This window comes from Bufo bufo, chromosome 1 (genome assembly GCF_905171765.1).
Source record: "Bufo bufo chromosome 1, aBufBuf1.1, whole genome shotgun sequence".
Classification (NCBI taxonomy): domain Eukaryota; kingdom Metazoa; phylum Chordata; class Amphibia; order Anura; family Bufonidae; genus Bufo; species Bufo bufo.
In genome coordinates, this window is record NC_053389.1 from 771,685,149 (window position 1) to 771,703,546 (window position 18,398).

At 44.5% G+C, this 18,398-nt stretch overlaps 1 protein-coding gene across 2 annotated transcripts in view; it reads right to left on the bottom strand.

The window, feature by feature from the left end:
- The window catches only part of ANK1 (ankyrin 1), a 163,714-nt gene that overhangs the window by 54,735 nt on the left and 90,581 nt on the right, over positions 1-18,398 (bottom strand). For both annotated transcript variants that reach the window (XM_040414816.1, XM_040414815.1), the window contains 10 exons: positions 16,867-16,960; positions 16,455-16,533; positions 15,539-15,633; positions 6,744-6,968; positions 6,487-6,641; positions 4,163-4,374; positions 3,836-4,040; positions 2,931-3,027; positions 2,619-2,847; positions 1,120-1,245 (listed from right to left, as the gene is read on the bottom strand). In XM_040414816.1, the coding sequence (XP_040270750.1) occupies positions 1,120-1,245; positions 2,619-2,847; positions 2,931-3,027; positions 3,836-4,040; positions 4,163-4,374; positions 6,487-6,641; positions 6,744-6,968; positions 15,539-15,633; positions 16,455-16,533; positions 16,867-16,960 (1,517 nt within the window). The remainder of the gene's footprint in view (positions 1-1,119; positions 1,246-2,618; positions 2,848-2,930; positions 3,028-3,835; positions 4,041-4,162; positions 4,375-6,486; positions 6,642-6,743; positions 6,969-15,538; positions 15,634-16,454; positions 16,534-16,866; positions 16,961-18,398) is intronic.

The window sequence follows — 18,398 nt, forward strand, 5'->3', positions numbered from 1 at the left end:
GTTACTTGAAAAATTGATTAAAAGGGAAAATTTGCCAAAAAATTGAAATTCGGAAATTTCATCTCCATTTGCCAATAACTGTTGTGGAACACCTAAAGTGTTAACAAAGTTTGTAAAATCAGTTTTGAATACCTCGAGGGGTGTAGTTTCTAGAATTGGGTCATTTTTGGATGGTTTCTATTATGTAAGCCTGACAAAGTGACTTCAGACCTGAACTGGTCCTTAAAAAGTGGGTTTTGGAAAATTTCTGAAAAATTTCAAGATTTGCTTCTAAACTTCTAAACCTTGTAACATCCCCAAAAAATAAAATGGCATTTCCAAAATGATCCAAACAAGAGGTAGACATATGGGGAATGTAAAGGAATAACTATTTTTGGAGGTATTACTATGTATTATAAAAGTAGAGAAATTGAAACTTGGAAATTTGCAAATTTTTTAAATTTTATGGCAAATTTGGTATTTTTTTTATAAATAAAAATGAATTTTTTTTACTCCATTTTACCAGTGTCATGAACAATATGTGACGAAAAAACTATCTCAGAATGGCCTGTATAAGTAAAAGCGTTTTAAAGTTATTTACACATAAAGTGACACTGGTCAGATTTGCAAAAAATGGCCTGGTCCTTAAGGTGAAAATGAGCCCGGTCCTCAAGGGGTTAAATATCAGTTCTCAGTGCCAAATATTTATGTTGCAGGGTGGAAACGGGTTACAAAATATGCTTACACTTGCATATAGTGCAGACAGATAATTTGGATTATTTTTAAAATTATTTCAACAAGCCTAACAGGATGCTTATACGACATCTTGGTCATTGTATGACTTAAAAACATGTTCCTACATTTTCAAGGGCAAGCACAATGAGAGGCATCATGTGAGGCATCTTTCTAATACTCTGAGTGAGATGTAGTAAGCAAATTGGGCCGAAAAGGCTAAACTGAGGTAAAGGAAAACTGGTTTAGTTGCCCGTACTAACCAATCAGATTCCACTTTTCATTTTTAAGAGTTTTGGACACCAGCTTTGGTTGCTATGGACACCAGTTTTGAGAAATCTCACATAGTGTGTGACCTCCAAATAAGCAGCTATAGCCAAATAATGATCTCCTAAGTTGCTTTCTCACCTTAATGGGCAGTGCCAATCTGTTCTCTTTAAAAGCCTGGAAAGTGAAGCTTCTCTGCTGTGTTGCCTTCTTGAGAGGAACTAGATTGCCTGACAGCTCCACAAAGAGTTGAGTGCCATCTATCACCTGTGGATAGAAGGGAAGTCCTGTTCATGGACCAATACACATGTCATAGATTTGTTCTCCTCCGTTTTAGGCAACTATTTCTGAAATGTCTAGGAGAATGCTAAAAGGGGAGGCTTCCTGTAAGAGCAGGCAAGTCTTCCAGTTGGCGCCGTATTCTGATTCTGCAGCTTCTTACCTCATTTTGCTACCACAGGATAGAGTCCTCTTCAGTCACAGGCACGGACATACACAATGCCCTGATGTCAAGGCTGGTCAAAGTACACTGAGCTATGAATGCATTTTGGCGAATGCACTTTAAGGGGCTGGTCTAGGGTCTGTATTTAGTTCCGAGTCTGGTCTGAGATCTGTATTTAGTGCAGGGTCTGTTCTGAGGTGTGTATTTATTCAGAGGCCTGCATTTATTGTGTCCTTATTTTGAGTTACAGTATGTACTGTATGTAGTTTAGAGTCTGGTCTGGGGGCTGAATTGATATCAGAGTCTGGTCTGAGGTCTGTATTTATTCTGTCTTTATTTTGGGCTCAGTATGTAGTTTGGGGTCTGGTCTGGGCTCTGAATTTATTTCAGAGTCTGGTCTTAGGGATGTATTTATTCTGAGGTCTGCATCTATTCTGTCTTTATTTTGAGGTAAGTATTTAGTTTAGCCATCTGGTCTGGGGGCTGATTTTATATTAGCCTGTACATATTCCAGAGTCTGTCTTTATTTTGGGGTCTGTATTTAGCTTGAGGTCCAGTCTGGGGTCTGAATTTATTTTGCTGACTGAATACCCCTGACGGTTTAAAGTTGGCCATGCACATGAGGCTAATGTTGATGAGACCAGCAGACCATCTAATGTGTATGGTGGTCTCCTGACTCTCCCCACAATGGCAGATATCGGCAGTTGAATTTCAGCATGCCCAATACTTTGTACTCAAGGGAGATAAGCTGTCACCAGAGGTGTCTGGTAGCAGTTTACTCCATTGTCCCTATTGAGAACATATGCATGCTCAGCTCAGTTGAGCATGCATGTGTATGGGGTTGTCAGGAGGAGTAGATTAAGTTTGGGGTCTGTATTTACAATTAGCTTTTGAGTATGGGGTCTGTATTCATTTTGAAGTGTGAGAGTATAGGTAAAAAATCTAATAAAATTAGCATGTAGCACTTAATGCGCTACTTGTGATCCCTAAGTCTATATCAGGCATTATAGTTCACTATTGATATTTGTCACCATCCAGTCAAAGAGCAACAAATAATAAAATTCAGTTACCCTGGATAAAAGCATAATTCTAGATTATGGTCTAGTAAAAGAGTAGACCCTAGATTATGGGAGACTGACCAACAGAGTAAAATCGGTAGAAGGTATCCAAGGGTAATCATCTTTATTTAAGAATGTACCTCAATGTCCCGACTACGTGCCACCTCAGAAAAGTTCTCATGCTGCTCCAGAGTCTTCTCCAGCTTGTCACCTGTCATACAATAACATCGTAGACGTCCTTCCCGCCCGTCTGACATTTTGGCAAAGACTACAAATCGTGCAGTATACGGAACGGCACTAAGCTCCTTGTAGAGCTGAGTGGAGAAGGAAACTGCCTCAGCGGTGCGGGGACAGTCCGAGAGCCAAAACCTGCCAAGATGATAGAAGATGTTCTATAATAGGCACAGGCTCCAGGAATGAGTATTTCAAAGGGTCATACAATACTGCTTTACCTGGCAGAGACATTGGTTGTAAAATTGGCACATTCATTGGCATATATTAATTTAGTAGTCCCGGTAATGTCTTCCCACTGAGCAGGAGCTGTTCCACCTGTTCCAAGTAGGAGAAGAAGTAGAAGATGCAACATAAAAAAGTCAAGGTTAATCAAGAGAAGTAGTCTTAGGCCTCTTTCACACAGGCGTCCCGGATTTGCTCCCGATGTGTAGCGTGTGCATTGCGGGAAAACCGCGCGAGTAGGCACGCAATTGCAGTCAGTTTTGGCTTCGATTGCGTTCCAATATTCAGTTTTTTCCGCGCGAGTGCAATGCGTCTTCTTTCTTCATATTTCAGGACCTGCAAAAGGACCTCACCACCACGTGGTGAGCACGATTATGTCATCAAAGGTCCTTTTGCAAATCCTGAAAGATGAAGAAAGAAGACGATGCCGGCTGCGCGAACAAGAGGATGAGGTGAGTTAATTTTTTTTATTTTTTAACCCCTCAAGCAACATTTTAGTAAGCATTCTGTATTAAGAATGCTATTATTTTCCTTTTTAACCATGTTATAAGGGAAAATAATACAGTGAATTGACTTTTATCAATTTACTAACATCATCTCCTAGCAACCATGCGTGAAAATTGCATTGCATCCGCACTTGCTTGCAGATGCTATGCGATTTTCACGCATCCCAATTCATTTCTATAGGGCACGCGTTGTGTGAAAAACGAAGAATATAGAACATGCTGCGATTTTCGCGCAACGCACATGTGATGCATGAAAATCACCGCTCATCTGCACAGCCCCGTTGAAGTGAATGGGTCCGGATTCAGTGCGGGTGCTATGCGTTTACCTCACGCATTGCACCCGCACAGATTTCTCGCCCGTGTGAAAGGGGCCTTATTGACAGCAGATCCCCCACCTGTTACACTGCATAGAAGTCTCAGGCTGGTGGTGTCTCCCTCTCCACTGTCTCGAGGGTTATCTTTCCAGGATGGTGGTAAGGGTATACGCAGGCCTATCGGCCGGTGAAATTTCCTGCGTCTTGGTTCCACAGTGACAATGGGGCCAAATGTTGCTTGATTGCCGAGTAACCTAGAAACCAGATCATCCGGCACAGACTGAGCCTAAGAGGACACAAAAGGTGAAATATTACTGGGCCTTCCATTGTATGCAGACACAATGTTTAAGATTGTTTAGAGGTCACATTACAGAGTCTTTAATGCTGTGTTTTTTGGGTGCTACTTACTTGCAATGACAACTTCACTTTCTTGGTCACAGCAGTTGGCGGGAAGGTGGCTTGAACCTGGGGCACGAGGCGGCTTTTAAGGACTCCCCCTTCTGGCCCGATGAGTTCACAATCTTGACATACACGCGACATCACCACGAAGTAGAGCGGAAAGTCGGTGGTGACGATACGACAAAGACGCTTCTTGTGTAACTCCTCTTCACTCTCCAACTCTGATCGCAGACCGGGATAAAATTAGTACAGTACTTACATCAAAAGACGTGTTTTTCATCATTTTTAGTCTGACACAAGAAATACATGGCAGTTGTAATATATTCCATAGTCAAAGTCACTTGGCATACAACAGGATCAACTTTGATCTTCATGTCCAAATAGTAATACTCGTATCTCTTGCCTTAAAATATCACCTCTTTCACTATAGCCACATAAAAGGGTTTTTCTGGTTAAGAATTCAAGTACCCTTTTAGGGAATACTATGTTACTTTGTCTCCTGTTCATGACCATCATCTTTAATCAGATTGAAGAGAAGCAACAAAGAATGTCTCCTCCTCTGGAGGACTCAACACGTCCATGTATTACACAGAAAGCCTACTTATCTCAATGGGAACTGTGTAATACTTTGCTTCTCCTGTGGCGGCGCTGCAGGGAAAATGAACTCTTGTTGCCAGGCTCCTCTCCATATTACAGTTGATCACTAGGGGAACCATGTACTAAGACACCCTGTGTGATCCAACATACTCATGATTGGTGTGTGTCATCCAACCATAATATAAGGACGCCATTAACCCTTTAATGACTAGACCTTCTTGTGCCTTAATACCCAACATGTTTTTGTTTAGTTTTTGCCTCATCTCATTTGAAGAGTCATAACCTTTTTTTTATTATTATTATCAATGTGGCCTTGTTAATGTGGAAGAGATTGCAAATTTCTTTGCAATTTACATAATTTTTTTAAAGAGATTTTAATCATATTTAATCATATTTTTATTTTTTCAAAGCTGTTCATTCTTCACACTGAATAACCTATTCAATTACTTTCAGGTTCATGCAGGTGTGTAGATACCTGTTTTTATTAATTAAAGAGGTAGTCTAGTTTTAAGCCAATTATTTTTTATTTTTTTTCCAGGTCCAGTTTAAGTTCCCAGTCCGCCCTTGATTGCAGACATTTATAAAAAATAAAATAAAAAAAAACATAGCCTTATGAGGACAAGTTGTATGGCAATAGCACATTTGTATAGTTTTTCTTGCGTTTTAATACTGACAAAAAAATAAAACCTTGAAAAAAAATGTTTTTTTTCCATCACCAAAAAAAAAACATTTATGTGTACAGTTATGTGTACAGAGCTGTGTGATCGCTCATTATTTTTTCGGATCAAGCTGTACTTTTTAAGGTGTGTCTGACTTTTTGATAATTTTTTTATTCAATTTGTTGTAGGAGTTGAAATGACCAGAGAATAGGCGAATCGGCCATTTAATTTTTTCCATTTCACTGTTTGCTGTATGGGATAAATATTTTAATAGTATGGACATTTTCGCATGTGGAGATGCCCATGATGTTTATTTTTTTATCGCATTTATTTTGATTGTGGGAAAAGGGGGTGATTTGAATTTTTATATGTTAAAAAAAAAAATGTGTATAATATTTTAAAGTTTTTTTTGCCTGGGTAGCACACCTTTCCGGGTTTTCTGCCTCTTAGATGTCATAGTCGCATTTGATCACTGAGGGGGTTAAATGTCAGCGATCGGTATTACTGCCAGTCGCGGACATTAACCTGGGTGTCTGCTGTGGGAAACAGCAGGCACCAATTTGCTATGGTGCCCGCGCCACTACAGAAGGGGCGCCATCTTTAAAGACCCTACATGTGATGTATTTGTACTGTATGTAGTGTGCCATGTGCCACTTGTGTGATGGGTGGAGTACTGGGACTAACCATTGCTCAGAGGTCCACCAGGGGATCGACTGGTTCTTCTGTGGGCTAGTCCGAGCCTGGCCCTGGGTTCTTTCTAGTTCCTTAGGACTGACTGCACATGGGCTCCCCAGTCCCCAATCACATCACTGACCAGTGATCACGCCATGGTAACTCTTGACTATGGCGATCAATGTTTAAAGAACTGGGATTGGATGTTTCTCCAATCTTGGCCATTAGAGAAAAAAATAGGCTGTCATTAGCCAGCTGAAAGTGGCACAGGACACGTGTGCAGCATCTATTCTACAGCACCATAACACACAGCACTGTAGAATAAGAACCCTTATTGAGTTGTAAAAAATGTCAAATCAAAAGAGAATATAGAGACCTTTCCTTCAATTAATGTCGACATCATACCTTCATCCATACCACTCAGTGCCTCTTCCAAGTACTCCTTTCCATAACGGTTGTGATGCTCCTTCCACACGGACCCGTTATCACTACGCAGGATAACCAGTTCTCGATCACCACGTCCCACTGAAGAAAAGTGAGGGATCTCCACCACCACTGGGCTATAAGAATAGGAGTTAGATATATACTTTAAGTAAGATTAGGAAAAGTATAACAATGGTGGTGATACAACCTGAGAGGCATTAGCAATTTATGGAACCCACCTAAGAAATTGTGCCCCAGTAGGACCCAGAGCAATGATCCTGCTGGTCAGCCCCTCTTCCTCACCCAACGGAGGTGGGCAGTTAAGCTTTTGTGGTTTGACAAGGCGACATGTTATTCGTGTGGGTGCAGCACAGGTCCTGGGTGGAATGATGACTCTCAGACCATTGTGACGGCTTCCACGCATTGATCCACCTCGGGCGTCTACCATAAAACTGACTAAAAACCTGCAATAAAAAGTAATTTGGAGCTCATAATACTCAATCAGTGATAATCTACATAAATGCTGGCATGTAGGAGAGAGTGGCAGTATTCCCATGGGCACCGCACACCATAAGTATAAGGATTCTTTTGTCTTTAATGCTAGTTCATGAATATTTGTTGCATAATCCAGCCAGTAGTCATCCAAAAATTATTTATAAACCAGATTTACGACAGCACCGATGCCCGCATATGACAACACCATCTGTGGCACAATACTTGTCGAGATTGCGGGGCTGTTTTTTTGTAACATTCACCTACTATAAACCTGTTATAATGTGCAGAAGTCTATATTTACAGATCCCATTACAGACAAGTTTGTCCTATTTTTTGTCATGTTCCAGAACTGCACAAACTGGGAAAATTGTTATGCTATTCTATTCCTTTTTAAAGGGGATAGTCCCATGAATGATTTTCATATACAAACTGGCTGTTAATAGCTGTTTTCAGGTAGTTTGCCATGTTTCAAGCAGAAAAAAAATACTCTTTTCGTTATTATTATATTCTATGCGCCCCCTTGGGGCAGCTGCTAAATTGTGCAGCTGGGGGCGGGTTTTGGGCGGAAACAGTCTCCTTCTCCCTCTGGCAGCTCTGGATAGAATCAGTCTCCTTTCCCCAAAATCTATTTCCTTCTCCCTCCGGCAGCTCTGGACAGAATCAGTCTTCTTTCCCCACTGGTAGCTCTGGACATAATCAGTCTCCTTCCCCCTCTGGCAGCTCTGGACAGAATGAATTTCCTTTTCCCTCCGGCAGCTCTGGACAGAATCAGTCTTCTTTCCCCACTGGTAGCTCTGGACATAATCAGTCTCCTTCCCCCTCTGGCAGCTCTGGACAGAATGAATTTCCTTTTCCCTCCGGCAGCTCTGGACAGAATCAGTCTTTTTTTCCCCACTAGTAGCTCTGGACAGAATCAGTTTCTATCTCTCTCTAGTGGCTCCGGACAGAATCAGTTTCCTCCCCCTCTGAGATAACCTATAGTCCCCTCTTACTTTCTCATTAGCAGAAGTCCTCACAGCTTTACTGTCTCTTAGCTACTGTCCCTTCCTGACATGCAGGACAGAAAGCTATTTCTGTGGCTACTATGCCATGAAAAAAAAGACCATTGTGAAGAGAAATGGCTGTGGGGAGAGTAACTGAGCATGTGTGACCAGCAGCACTCAGCACAATAGGTGGACTTGCAAATTGCTATACACTGTGAACACCAGGTGGTGCTACACTATAGATCATTTTAAAGGAATGTAAAGGAATTAATACAATGAATATGATATTTAATGGTGGCAAAACCCCTTTTAATATTCTTTCTTGTAGTGATTTTCCCATTGTTCTATTTAAGCATATGGACATAAAAAGTGGTACATGCTCTGGGGGATTTGGTCCAGCCATGTATTAACTGGTTGTGTGTTGACATGTGATGATACATGTGTTGGTACATGTGTTGACTTCACTCCGTTAAGCTAGCCGCATGAATTAATGTCCACCGAATCTGATAATTATGGGTGCTTATGGGGGTGTCCTGATCTTCCCCTGATGGCAGATGTTGGATCCTTTTGTAATGAGGGGAGATGTGCTGAGCTGAGCATGCATGTGTATTGGTGGGGTTGTCTGTTGAAAGATATCTGGAGTGTTTAGCCAGCTTTAGTCCCAATCTAGATACAGTACTTGTTGCATTTTAGGGTGAATTTACACGGCACAATATTTGGGCCGATTATCATGAACTAACATTCCTCCACATGCTCGTTACTGATAATCTGTCGGTCTAAAGGTCACCCGATGAACAAGCGAAATGCTCGTTCATCGGGTGAAATGATCGGAGGTGTGGACACCTCAATCATCGTTCCCAGGAGCAATGATTTTGTATGGGGGCGAGCGATCGCAGTAGTGATTGCTCGTCCTCATACTGTGAAGGTGATCGCTGAAAGTAAATGCGGCACTTCACCCCCACTTGCAGGAAAAGAATGCTTCCTTCTCAACAATCGGCTGCTCCTTGGATAATGTAAATGCGCTATAACATGGACATTTTAGGCTACTTTCACACTCGCGTTTTGGGCGGTTCCGTCATGGATCTGCAAAAACGGATCCGTTACAATAATACAACCGCACGCATCTGTCATGAACGGATCCGTTTGTATTATCTGTAACATAGCCAAGATGGATCCGTCATGGAGTTGAACTCCATTGAAAGTCAGAGGGAGACAGATCCGTTTTCTATTGTGCCAGATTGTGTCAGAGAAAACGGATCCGTCCCCATTGACTTACATTGTGTGTCAGAACGGATCCGTTGAGGGGCGTGTCCGGACGCTGACTGAAAGAGCTGCTCCTGCCTGCACCGCAACTTACTGGCCAGCGACTCCTCTGTTCTGGATCATATGGGGAAAAAAGTGGCTCCAAAGAAGACCCCTCTCCCTCCCCGATCCCCCTCACCTGCCAGGACCTTTGAACAGTGCTGGGATTGCGCTCCGGGTCCGGTGGGAGGCACAGAGGGCCTCCCGCCATTCATCCCTCCGCCCGCCTGATTCCCGCGCTCTGAGCAGGGAGAAGGACACAGCGCTACATACCCCTGCTGGATCTCTCCAGGGAACCGGATTGCCGCTGGCGGTGTCCACGCACGGATCCCCTGGGCTGGGGCTCTCACCGGCCGCCCCGGACTTTCGGCCTGCTGCTGCTGGAAGGAGGGATCCCGCCATGATGGCTCCTGAACCCACTTCTCAGGGGGCGACATCAAGTAAAGGTACTGTGGCTCTTAGGGGACGGGATATAATCCCAGGGGACCCTGCATCTAGCCTTCCTGGGACCCCCCTACATGTGCCATGGCAAATTAAGCAGCACCCAAGCCCCACCATTGCTGGACCAAGGGGACAGCAGCTCTCCTTTCCCTTCTGACATCTGGGCCGGATCCCCAAGCCCTCCATTACTGGCTGTTATGGACCCCCCACCCCTGCCTGAACCTCCACAGCCCTGGGCGAGCTATTTTAGCAGTTTTCCTACAAAGGAGGACTTTCGGGTTCTTATATCTGAAGTTACAGAAGCCTGCAGAGCTGAAATTGCGGCAGTTCGCACTGATATTAAACATGTGGTGGACCGGGTTGACTCCCTGGAAAATGCATAGGACGACACCAGGCAATATATACTGCTCAAAAAAATAAAGGGAACACAAAAATAACACATCCTAGATCTGAATTAATTAAATATTCTTCTGAAATACTTTGTTCTTTACATAGTTGAATGTGCTGACAACAAAATCACACAAAAATTAAAAAATGGAAATCAAATTTTTCAACCCATGGAGGTCTGGATTTGGAGTCACCCTCAAAATTAAAGTGGAAAAACACACTACAGGCTGATCCAACTTTGATGTAATGTCCTTAAAACAAGTCAAAATGAGGCTCAGTAGTGTGTGTGGCCTCCACGTGCCTGTATGACCTCCCTACAACGCCTGTGCATGCTCCTGATGAGGTGGCGGACGGTCTCCTGAGGGATCTCCTCCCAGACCTGGACTAAAGCATCTGCCAACTCCTGGACAGTCTGTGGTGCAACGTGACGTTAGTGGATAGAGACATGATGTCCCAGATGTGCTCAATTGGATTCAGGTCTGGGGAACGGGCGGGCCAGTCCATAGCATCAATGCCTTCGTCTTGCAGGAACTGCTGACACACTCCAGCCACATGAGGTCTAGCATTGTCTTGCATTAGGAGGAACCCAGGGCCAACTGCACCAGCATATGGTCTCACAAGGGGTCTGAGGATCTCATCTCGGTACCTAATGGCAGTCAGGCTACCTCTGGCGAGCACATGGAGGGCTGTGCGGCCCTCCAAAGAAATGCCACCCCACACTATTACTGACCCAATGCCAAACCGGTCATGCTGGAGGATGTTGCAGGCAGCAGAACGTTCTCCACAGCGTCTCAAGACTCTGTCACGTCTGTCACATGTGCTCAGTGTGAACCTGCTTTCATCTGTGAAGAGCACAGGGCGCCAGTGGCGAATTTGCCAATCTTGGTGTTCTCTGGAAAATGCCAAACGTCCTGCACGGTGTTGGGCTGTAAGCACAACCCCCACCTGTGGACGTCGGGCCCTCATATCACCCTCATGGAGTCTGTTTCTGACCGTTTGAGCAGACACATGCACATCTGTGGCCTGCTGGAGGTCATTTTGCAGGGCTCTGGCAGGGCTCCTCCTGTTCCTCCTTGCACAAAGGTGGAGGTAGCGGTCCTGCTGCTGGGTTGTTGCCCTCCTACGGCCTCCTCCACGTCTCCTGATGTACTGGCCTGTCTCCTGGTAGCGCCTCCATGCTCTGGACACTACGCTGACAGACACAGCAAACCTTCTTGCCACAGCTCGCATTGATGTGCCATCCTGGATAAGCTGCACTACCTGAGCCACTTGTGTGGGTTGTAGACTCCGTCTCATGCTACCACTAGAGTGAAAGCACCGCCAGCATTCAAAAGTGACCAAAACATCAGCCAGGAAGCATAGGAACTGAGAAGTGATCTGTGGTCACCACCTGCAGAACCACTCCTTTATTGGGGGTGTCTTGCTAATTGCCTATAATTTCCACCTGTTGTCTATCCCATTTGCATAACAGCATGTGAAGTTGATTGTCACTCAGTGTTGCTTCCTAAGTGGACAGTTTGATTTCACAGAAGTGTGATTGACTTGGAGTTACATTGTGTTGTTTAAGTGTTCCCTTTATTTTTTTGAGCAGTGTATATCCACTCTTCATGAATCCATTTCTGCCCAAACGGCTGTGCTCAGGGCCATGGGACGGCATTTAGAGGACTTGGATAACCGAGGGCGCCGGAATAATATCCGAGTACGGGGTCTTCCGGAGGCTACCGGAGACAAAGATCTCTTTGCTACGCTGGAAGCCATTTTTAACATGATCCTGGGGCAACCACCCTCGCATAAGATCAAGTTGGACAGAGCTCATAGAGCACTCAAGCCTAAGGGCTCTGCTGCACGTCCTAGGGATGTAATTTGTTGTGTCAACGACTTTGCCCTTAAAGAATCCATCATGGCTAAGGCGAGATCTCTACGCAACTTTATCTCGCTCGGGTGAGCAGGCATTACTTCTTAGTTTAGATGCAGAAAAGGCCTTTCCTTTTTGTTACCCTGCAGGCTTATGGCCTTTCTGGTCCCTTCGTTAGGGCCATTCATAGGCTATACTCTATCAGACTACCTCATGCTCAATCTCGACCCATACGCATTGCTAATGGAACGAGACAAGGTTGCCCCCTATCTCCCTTACTTTTTGCCATGTGTTGCGAACCCCTGGTGGCCAAGATCAGGGCTTGCCCAGACATCAGAGGTGTTATGGTCAAGGACAGGGAGTTTAAGCTATCGCTATATGCAGACGATATCCTCCTTACCCTTACCAAGCTTCGCATTTCCCTACCAAACCTCCACTCCATCCTACAGGAGTTTGGTCGACTCTCGGGGTATAAGGTCAACACCCATAAAACTGAGGCCCTCCCTCTTAATCTTTCTCAGACGGCCCTGGGCTCTCTCAGGGTTAACTTTCCTTTCCATTGGGTGTTGACCTAACTCCCCGATATGGGGAGCTTTACAAAGCTAACTTCCCACATATATATGCTGAGATTAGGGGTCGTCTAGATAAGTGGCATCCTCTCCCACTCTCTCTCATGGGGTGTATTGCTGCGACTAAAATGATGATCTTGCCCAAGCTTCTGTATCTTTTTGAGACCTTACCAATTAAAGTTCCCCTTAAAGATCTGAGATCCACTCAATCTCCCCTCCTTAGATTCATATAGGCGGGAAGGCGGCATAGAATCCCGCGGTTGGTCCTTTTATCTAGTAGGCACCAGGGCGGTCTAGGGGTCCCGGATCTGTCCAAATATTACTGGCCCAGCTACGTTCTGTCACAGCCTGGGCTTCCTTGCACCAATACTCTGTCTGGATGCAGGTAGAAATACTCTGGCTAGCTCCTGTACATCCTAACTCCATGTTATGGTCCGGACCTGACAGGACCCTGCCAGCCAAGGATCTCCTAGGGCCCATGGCTTGTACCAGACGCATCTGGCAGCAGTGCAGTAGCAAATTTCCTCTGGTTTCCAATCACTCCGCCATGACCTCCTTCTTATTTCACCCCACACTTCCTGCTAGTCTTACTACGTCTACAACGAGACCATGGTTTCAGCGGGGGGTGTTTCGGTTTGGTTATATTGTGGACCCCTTCACTAGGGACCTTCTGCCGTTTTCTACCCTGCAGACCAAATATGATCTCCCCCCCCTCCTCCAACTTCTTTTATATCCAGATTAGTCACTTCGCTCAGTCCATTTTTTCAGGGGTCACAGTTTCCCTTCTGACTCCCTTTGAACGCCTTTGTAGGGAAGGGATACATGCGAAAGGTTTGATTTCTGAGATTTACTCCATATTGCTGACTCCCTTCCCTGATCGGGTTCAAAGGCATTCCTACATGGTGCGGTGGGAGGAGTATCTGGGGAGGGCCTTACCGGACTCACTCTGGCACCTTATATGGAGGAGGGCAGCGAAATCCTCTATGTCGGTACTTCATCAGGAGAACCAATATAAAATCTTAATGTACTGGTATCACACTCCTGACCTCCGCCATAGAATGAATCCAGTAGTCCTGGGTGATTGCTGGAGATGTGGCTTACATAGGGGTACATTGCCTCATATTTTTTGGCACTGTCCCAAGATATGTCCCTACTGTAACGGAGTTGGAATTGAAATCCGACCTGATCCTATGTCCTTCCTGCTCAATGTGGTCCCCATCCAAGTTAAAAAACACGCACTCAAGCTATTGCTATTGATACTAACAGCAGCTCGTTGTCTAATCTCCCGAGCTTGGAAAAGCTCCGAACCACCTCGGGTCTCTGATTTGTATGCTAGGGTGATGGAGGTCCGAACAATGGAGTACTCCACTGCTATGTTTCAGGACAAAATGGCACTCTTCAACGCCATATGGGACCTATGGGATAATTACTGGGCCACTAGGCAACCTTGACGACCTCAACAGACAAGACAAATAACATAGACAAAGACATAAGGGGGGGGGCCCTTATGTCTTTGTCTATGTTATTTGCCTTGTCTGTTGGGTATTTGTTAGGTTAAGCATTATTAGCTGAGAAGCTCCGGGCTTTTGGGTCTTTAAGGCTCTCCCGCTATTACCTGATGTCTTTTTGTTTAGGATACACTGCTTAGTAGTCCTTCCTCGGACTGATTACAGATAGACACAGTCTCCATTAGTTCACTTTATTGCTTTATTTCTGCTCGGTCTCTCATTTTCCATCACTGACTATTATCAAGTAATACAAACGCTCATTCAATATGTATGTGATGTATTTCATGTTTCATCCTTACTTTGTACTTTTGTGCATTATTCTATTCGTAAAAGGGTATTTTCATTTCTGTTTTATTTAATAATAAATATACAATTATAAAAAAAAATGAACGGATCAGTTTGCAGGCAGCGTTTTGGTGTCCGCCTCCAAAGCGGAATGGAGACTGATCGGAGGCAAACTGATGCATTCTGAGACGATCCTTTTCCATTCAGAATGCATTAGGGCAAAACTGATCCGTTTTGGACCGCTTGTGAGAGCCCTGAACGGATCTCACAAACGGAAACCAAAACGCTAGTGTCAAAGTAGCCTTAGTTCGTAGAGCAGATAACCACTTGCCTGGCACCACTTATCTCAAGAAAACAATAGGGTCAGACAGATTGATATCCCACCTGTCTTGGCCTTTGTGGCCCATAAAGGAAGTCAATACGGAGCCCTCTACTGTTCTTATGAATATTAGCTCTCAGAGAAACAGGTGGGATCCGCCCTGGACAATCTGATGTCCATGACCTACGTAAAGTCTAAATGGCTTTACATGGCCCCGAGAATCGCACAGATTATCGCTAACGAGCGTTCATAGTAATGCTCGTTAGCGATGATCGCGCGGTGTAAATGTATCGCAGATTGCCCGATGAATGAACAAAACGCTCGTTCACTGGGTAATCCGATCGTTTGTGCGCATGAAAGAATTATTGTTTACTGGCAGCAGATCGTGACATATAAAGACGATCTCCTGCTGGCAAACAACAAATCATTGTGAAGAAGAGCGATGACATTAGAGATCGCTCCTCCCCATACTCAGGAGGAGATAGCTGCATATAAATACACCGGTCTCCTCCACCAGTGATAGCAGATTGTCGGGAAGGAACGCTTCCTTCCCGACTATCTGCTGTTATATCGTCCGGTGTAAAGGGACCTTAACAGATGGAAATCCAAATGCACTGTACAGCCTGAGGCATAACTTGAAGCTCCTGGGCACAATGCAAAATCGGTAGCAGGCCCCCACCTCCATTTTTATGTGGCAGAGCGGTCTTAGGTATCATGCACAGTATAACTCATATCTCTGCACAACCCTATTATGATGCATGCCCATGTGCCCAGTTCAACTTTCAGCTATGGCCTAGTAAAAGGACACCAAAGGATCTCCAAAATGTCCCTATCATCAAGTTTCTATGACAGGATAAGGTGATTCTGAATATGTCCTTGTTGTCACTCACCCTGTATGGACAGGACTGGCCACAGGACTGATATTGTCCGATGTCTCGGTGGCTGGACTGCTGGGGATCAGAGATTCATCATCTAATTCTCTAGACTAAAAAGATGCAATGTTAAATCTTTACTGAATTTAAGGTTCAATTTATAGAAGGCATTAGGTAAAATAGTAGAGAAAACATAGAGTAAATACATTGAAGTGGGCAACCCAAGGACAAGGGGGAGCAGTGAAGTATAACCATAACTGAGCAAACACCTTCTTGCAACTTCCACTCAAAAGACTTACTAAAATAATCCTACTTCTTTGACTGAAACAGCCATGATGCCCTTTGGGACCTCTCCATAATCTGCTGATGCCAATCATGGAGGTCCTCACTCAAGTCTACTCTACAGTGCTTACCACGTTACAATTTAATGCTCTGGACCATGTCTCCATGTCTCACTCTGGGCATTTCACATGTATAAGTGCATCCTACTTATCGGCTTTCCATTACCTAGCTGTTTTTGGGTGCTTACGGGGTCACCTTGGGCTTTGGCATTGATCAGGTGGCCCTGGGTGGCATATTGGTAGCAAGTATCCAATATGGTCTAGCAAATGTACTGTTAAAATATTGCCCTAAGCTAATGGCGAGATAACGCTACAAGCTCCCAAGTGTCCCTCCACTCATCCAATTCGCTCTGTCCCATTTTGCTCATTAAGACTCAATGAATTCACTGCTTTACCCCCACGTGTGGGTCCACCTACATATTAGACTCCAACTTGTCTCGATTCAGCCACTGTTTGTACCACTGGGCCAATGAAGAGCTACTGAAGAACATGGACCAGCATGGAAAAGTGAAGTGTACGTCTCCCTCTGCCGCCATCTGAAGTGTTGGGAGGTATGGTTCTGTTACTACACTGCTTATGTGTGCATGATTTACCGGTTCATCCTCATCCTTTTTAAGAATGACTGTTTCAGGAGTGACACAGGGGATTCTGGGTATTGCAGGTGATCCAACTCTGTATAAGGAAAGCAAACAGGATTACACGTGGGATACAAAAATAAGGCTGCTTTCGTACTACGTGTCCATCGGAGGTGCACGTTTGGAGGAATTCATGATGGATTCCTCCAACAGATGCTGCTATATAGGCAAACAGTGGCAACTACCACCTACAGGATGCCATTAAAAAAAAAATTGTGTATACCAACGTATACTAGACTTATGGGGCCAAAAGGACATGCTTCTGGCCTCCATGGGGGCCTATGAATAACTTTGACATATGCAAACGCAGTGTGAAAGCAGCCTAAAACTAAAAGACTTGTAACACAAAATACAAGCATAAAATACTTACACCTGGTCAAGTTTCGGCAAGAACTCCATATCCGTGTCTTCATCTGGCTCCCTCGGTCCTGTGGGAGGAGGTCTGAAGTCTGGAGGCTCCTCTCCTGAAGACAGTGAAGGGGAAATACAGACAAATGCCAACATCTTCTAGGGTGACATTCATACAAATAGGGGTCACATATAAGCGTGACCATCATCGGAGAGATTCCAACTATACACAGGGACATAGAAATATGACACACACAGATAACACCGCCAAAGTAGGCTGGAAAAGAAGTAGATGAGCAGAACGTGCAAAACAAGCACACAGACACAGCAATCTGATATGCGCGGAAGTAATGACCCACAGAGAGAAGCCTGTAATAGTATGCATTATGCTAATGAGAGGCATAGCTATGTTAATGACTTACAGAAAGGAGCGGGGGTGATGCTCTCCTTAAAGGTGTTCCCTAGGAATGATTTAAAATAGATGCCAGGAACCTGTCCTAGAACTTGTCCTTGCAGAGCTGCCTCACTACGTTCCAGCACTGGTATATACTACATATTGGTGAGTGCTCCTGTCAGGCTGCTCAGCCATGATTGCATATCATAGGCAGGATCATGTCATTATCATCTACTGTAGACCAGGGTAGTGAGGCACTGATCCCTCACTCCTCCAGCAGCTCTGCAAGTGGAGGTAACCAGTCCTCCTCACGTTCTAGGGCAAGTTGTTGATGGCCATTTTAAATCATTCCTGGAGAACCATTTGAATCAAGTTAAACTAAGACTGGAGCAACACAACAGTACTAACTGATGTGCAACTACTTTTCTTATAATTATTATTTTTTCTTAGAACAGCACAAAAATCCTTACTGGGTCACGAATGGTACAGTGCAGGGAAAATGAGTTTAATCGTTGTGTAGGATTTCATATATTTTCATTTACTGAAATTGTTTATTGGGCGACTGTGAGGAAATATGAAAACTGATGCAGTGCGAGGAACACTCAATGTACCGAATTATTACACTCTTCAGGCCACTAGCTACTCCTCCTGACCCCCCAACTATGAGTGGAATAAGGCACTGCCAAGTATCTCTGGTTCACACCTATCTCCTGTGAGAAGAGAAGTATCCGACATGCCAGACATTTCGAGAGAGTCAGGCCACCACCATATACTGTACATTAGACAGACGGCTAGTCCCAACAAAATTGGCAAATTCGCCCGACGTTCATGTAATTTGTATGGTTATCCTTAAATCAGGGCTTCTCTAGTTTACTTGCCTCCCCAACCAAACCATGTGGACATCTGGGCGCACCATGAGCATCCATGTGTGTACAGGACCCACAAAGTTACCATCTTTATGATCATGTCTCTTCTGGTGCATGAAAGATGTTTACTAGTCACTTTCTCTTTCTGTGGCAACCACACAGGACAATGTGTTCCTGGAAGAAATGTACCTGAGATAGGTCACTTCCTACTAGAAAAAGTGGGTCTGGCCACTTGAGGGGGACCTCGCCAGTAAGAAGCCAGCTCCCTTCTTCATATATTAGCCACTTATACTT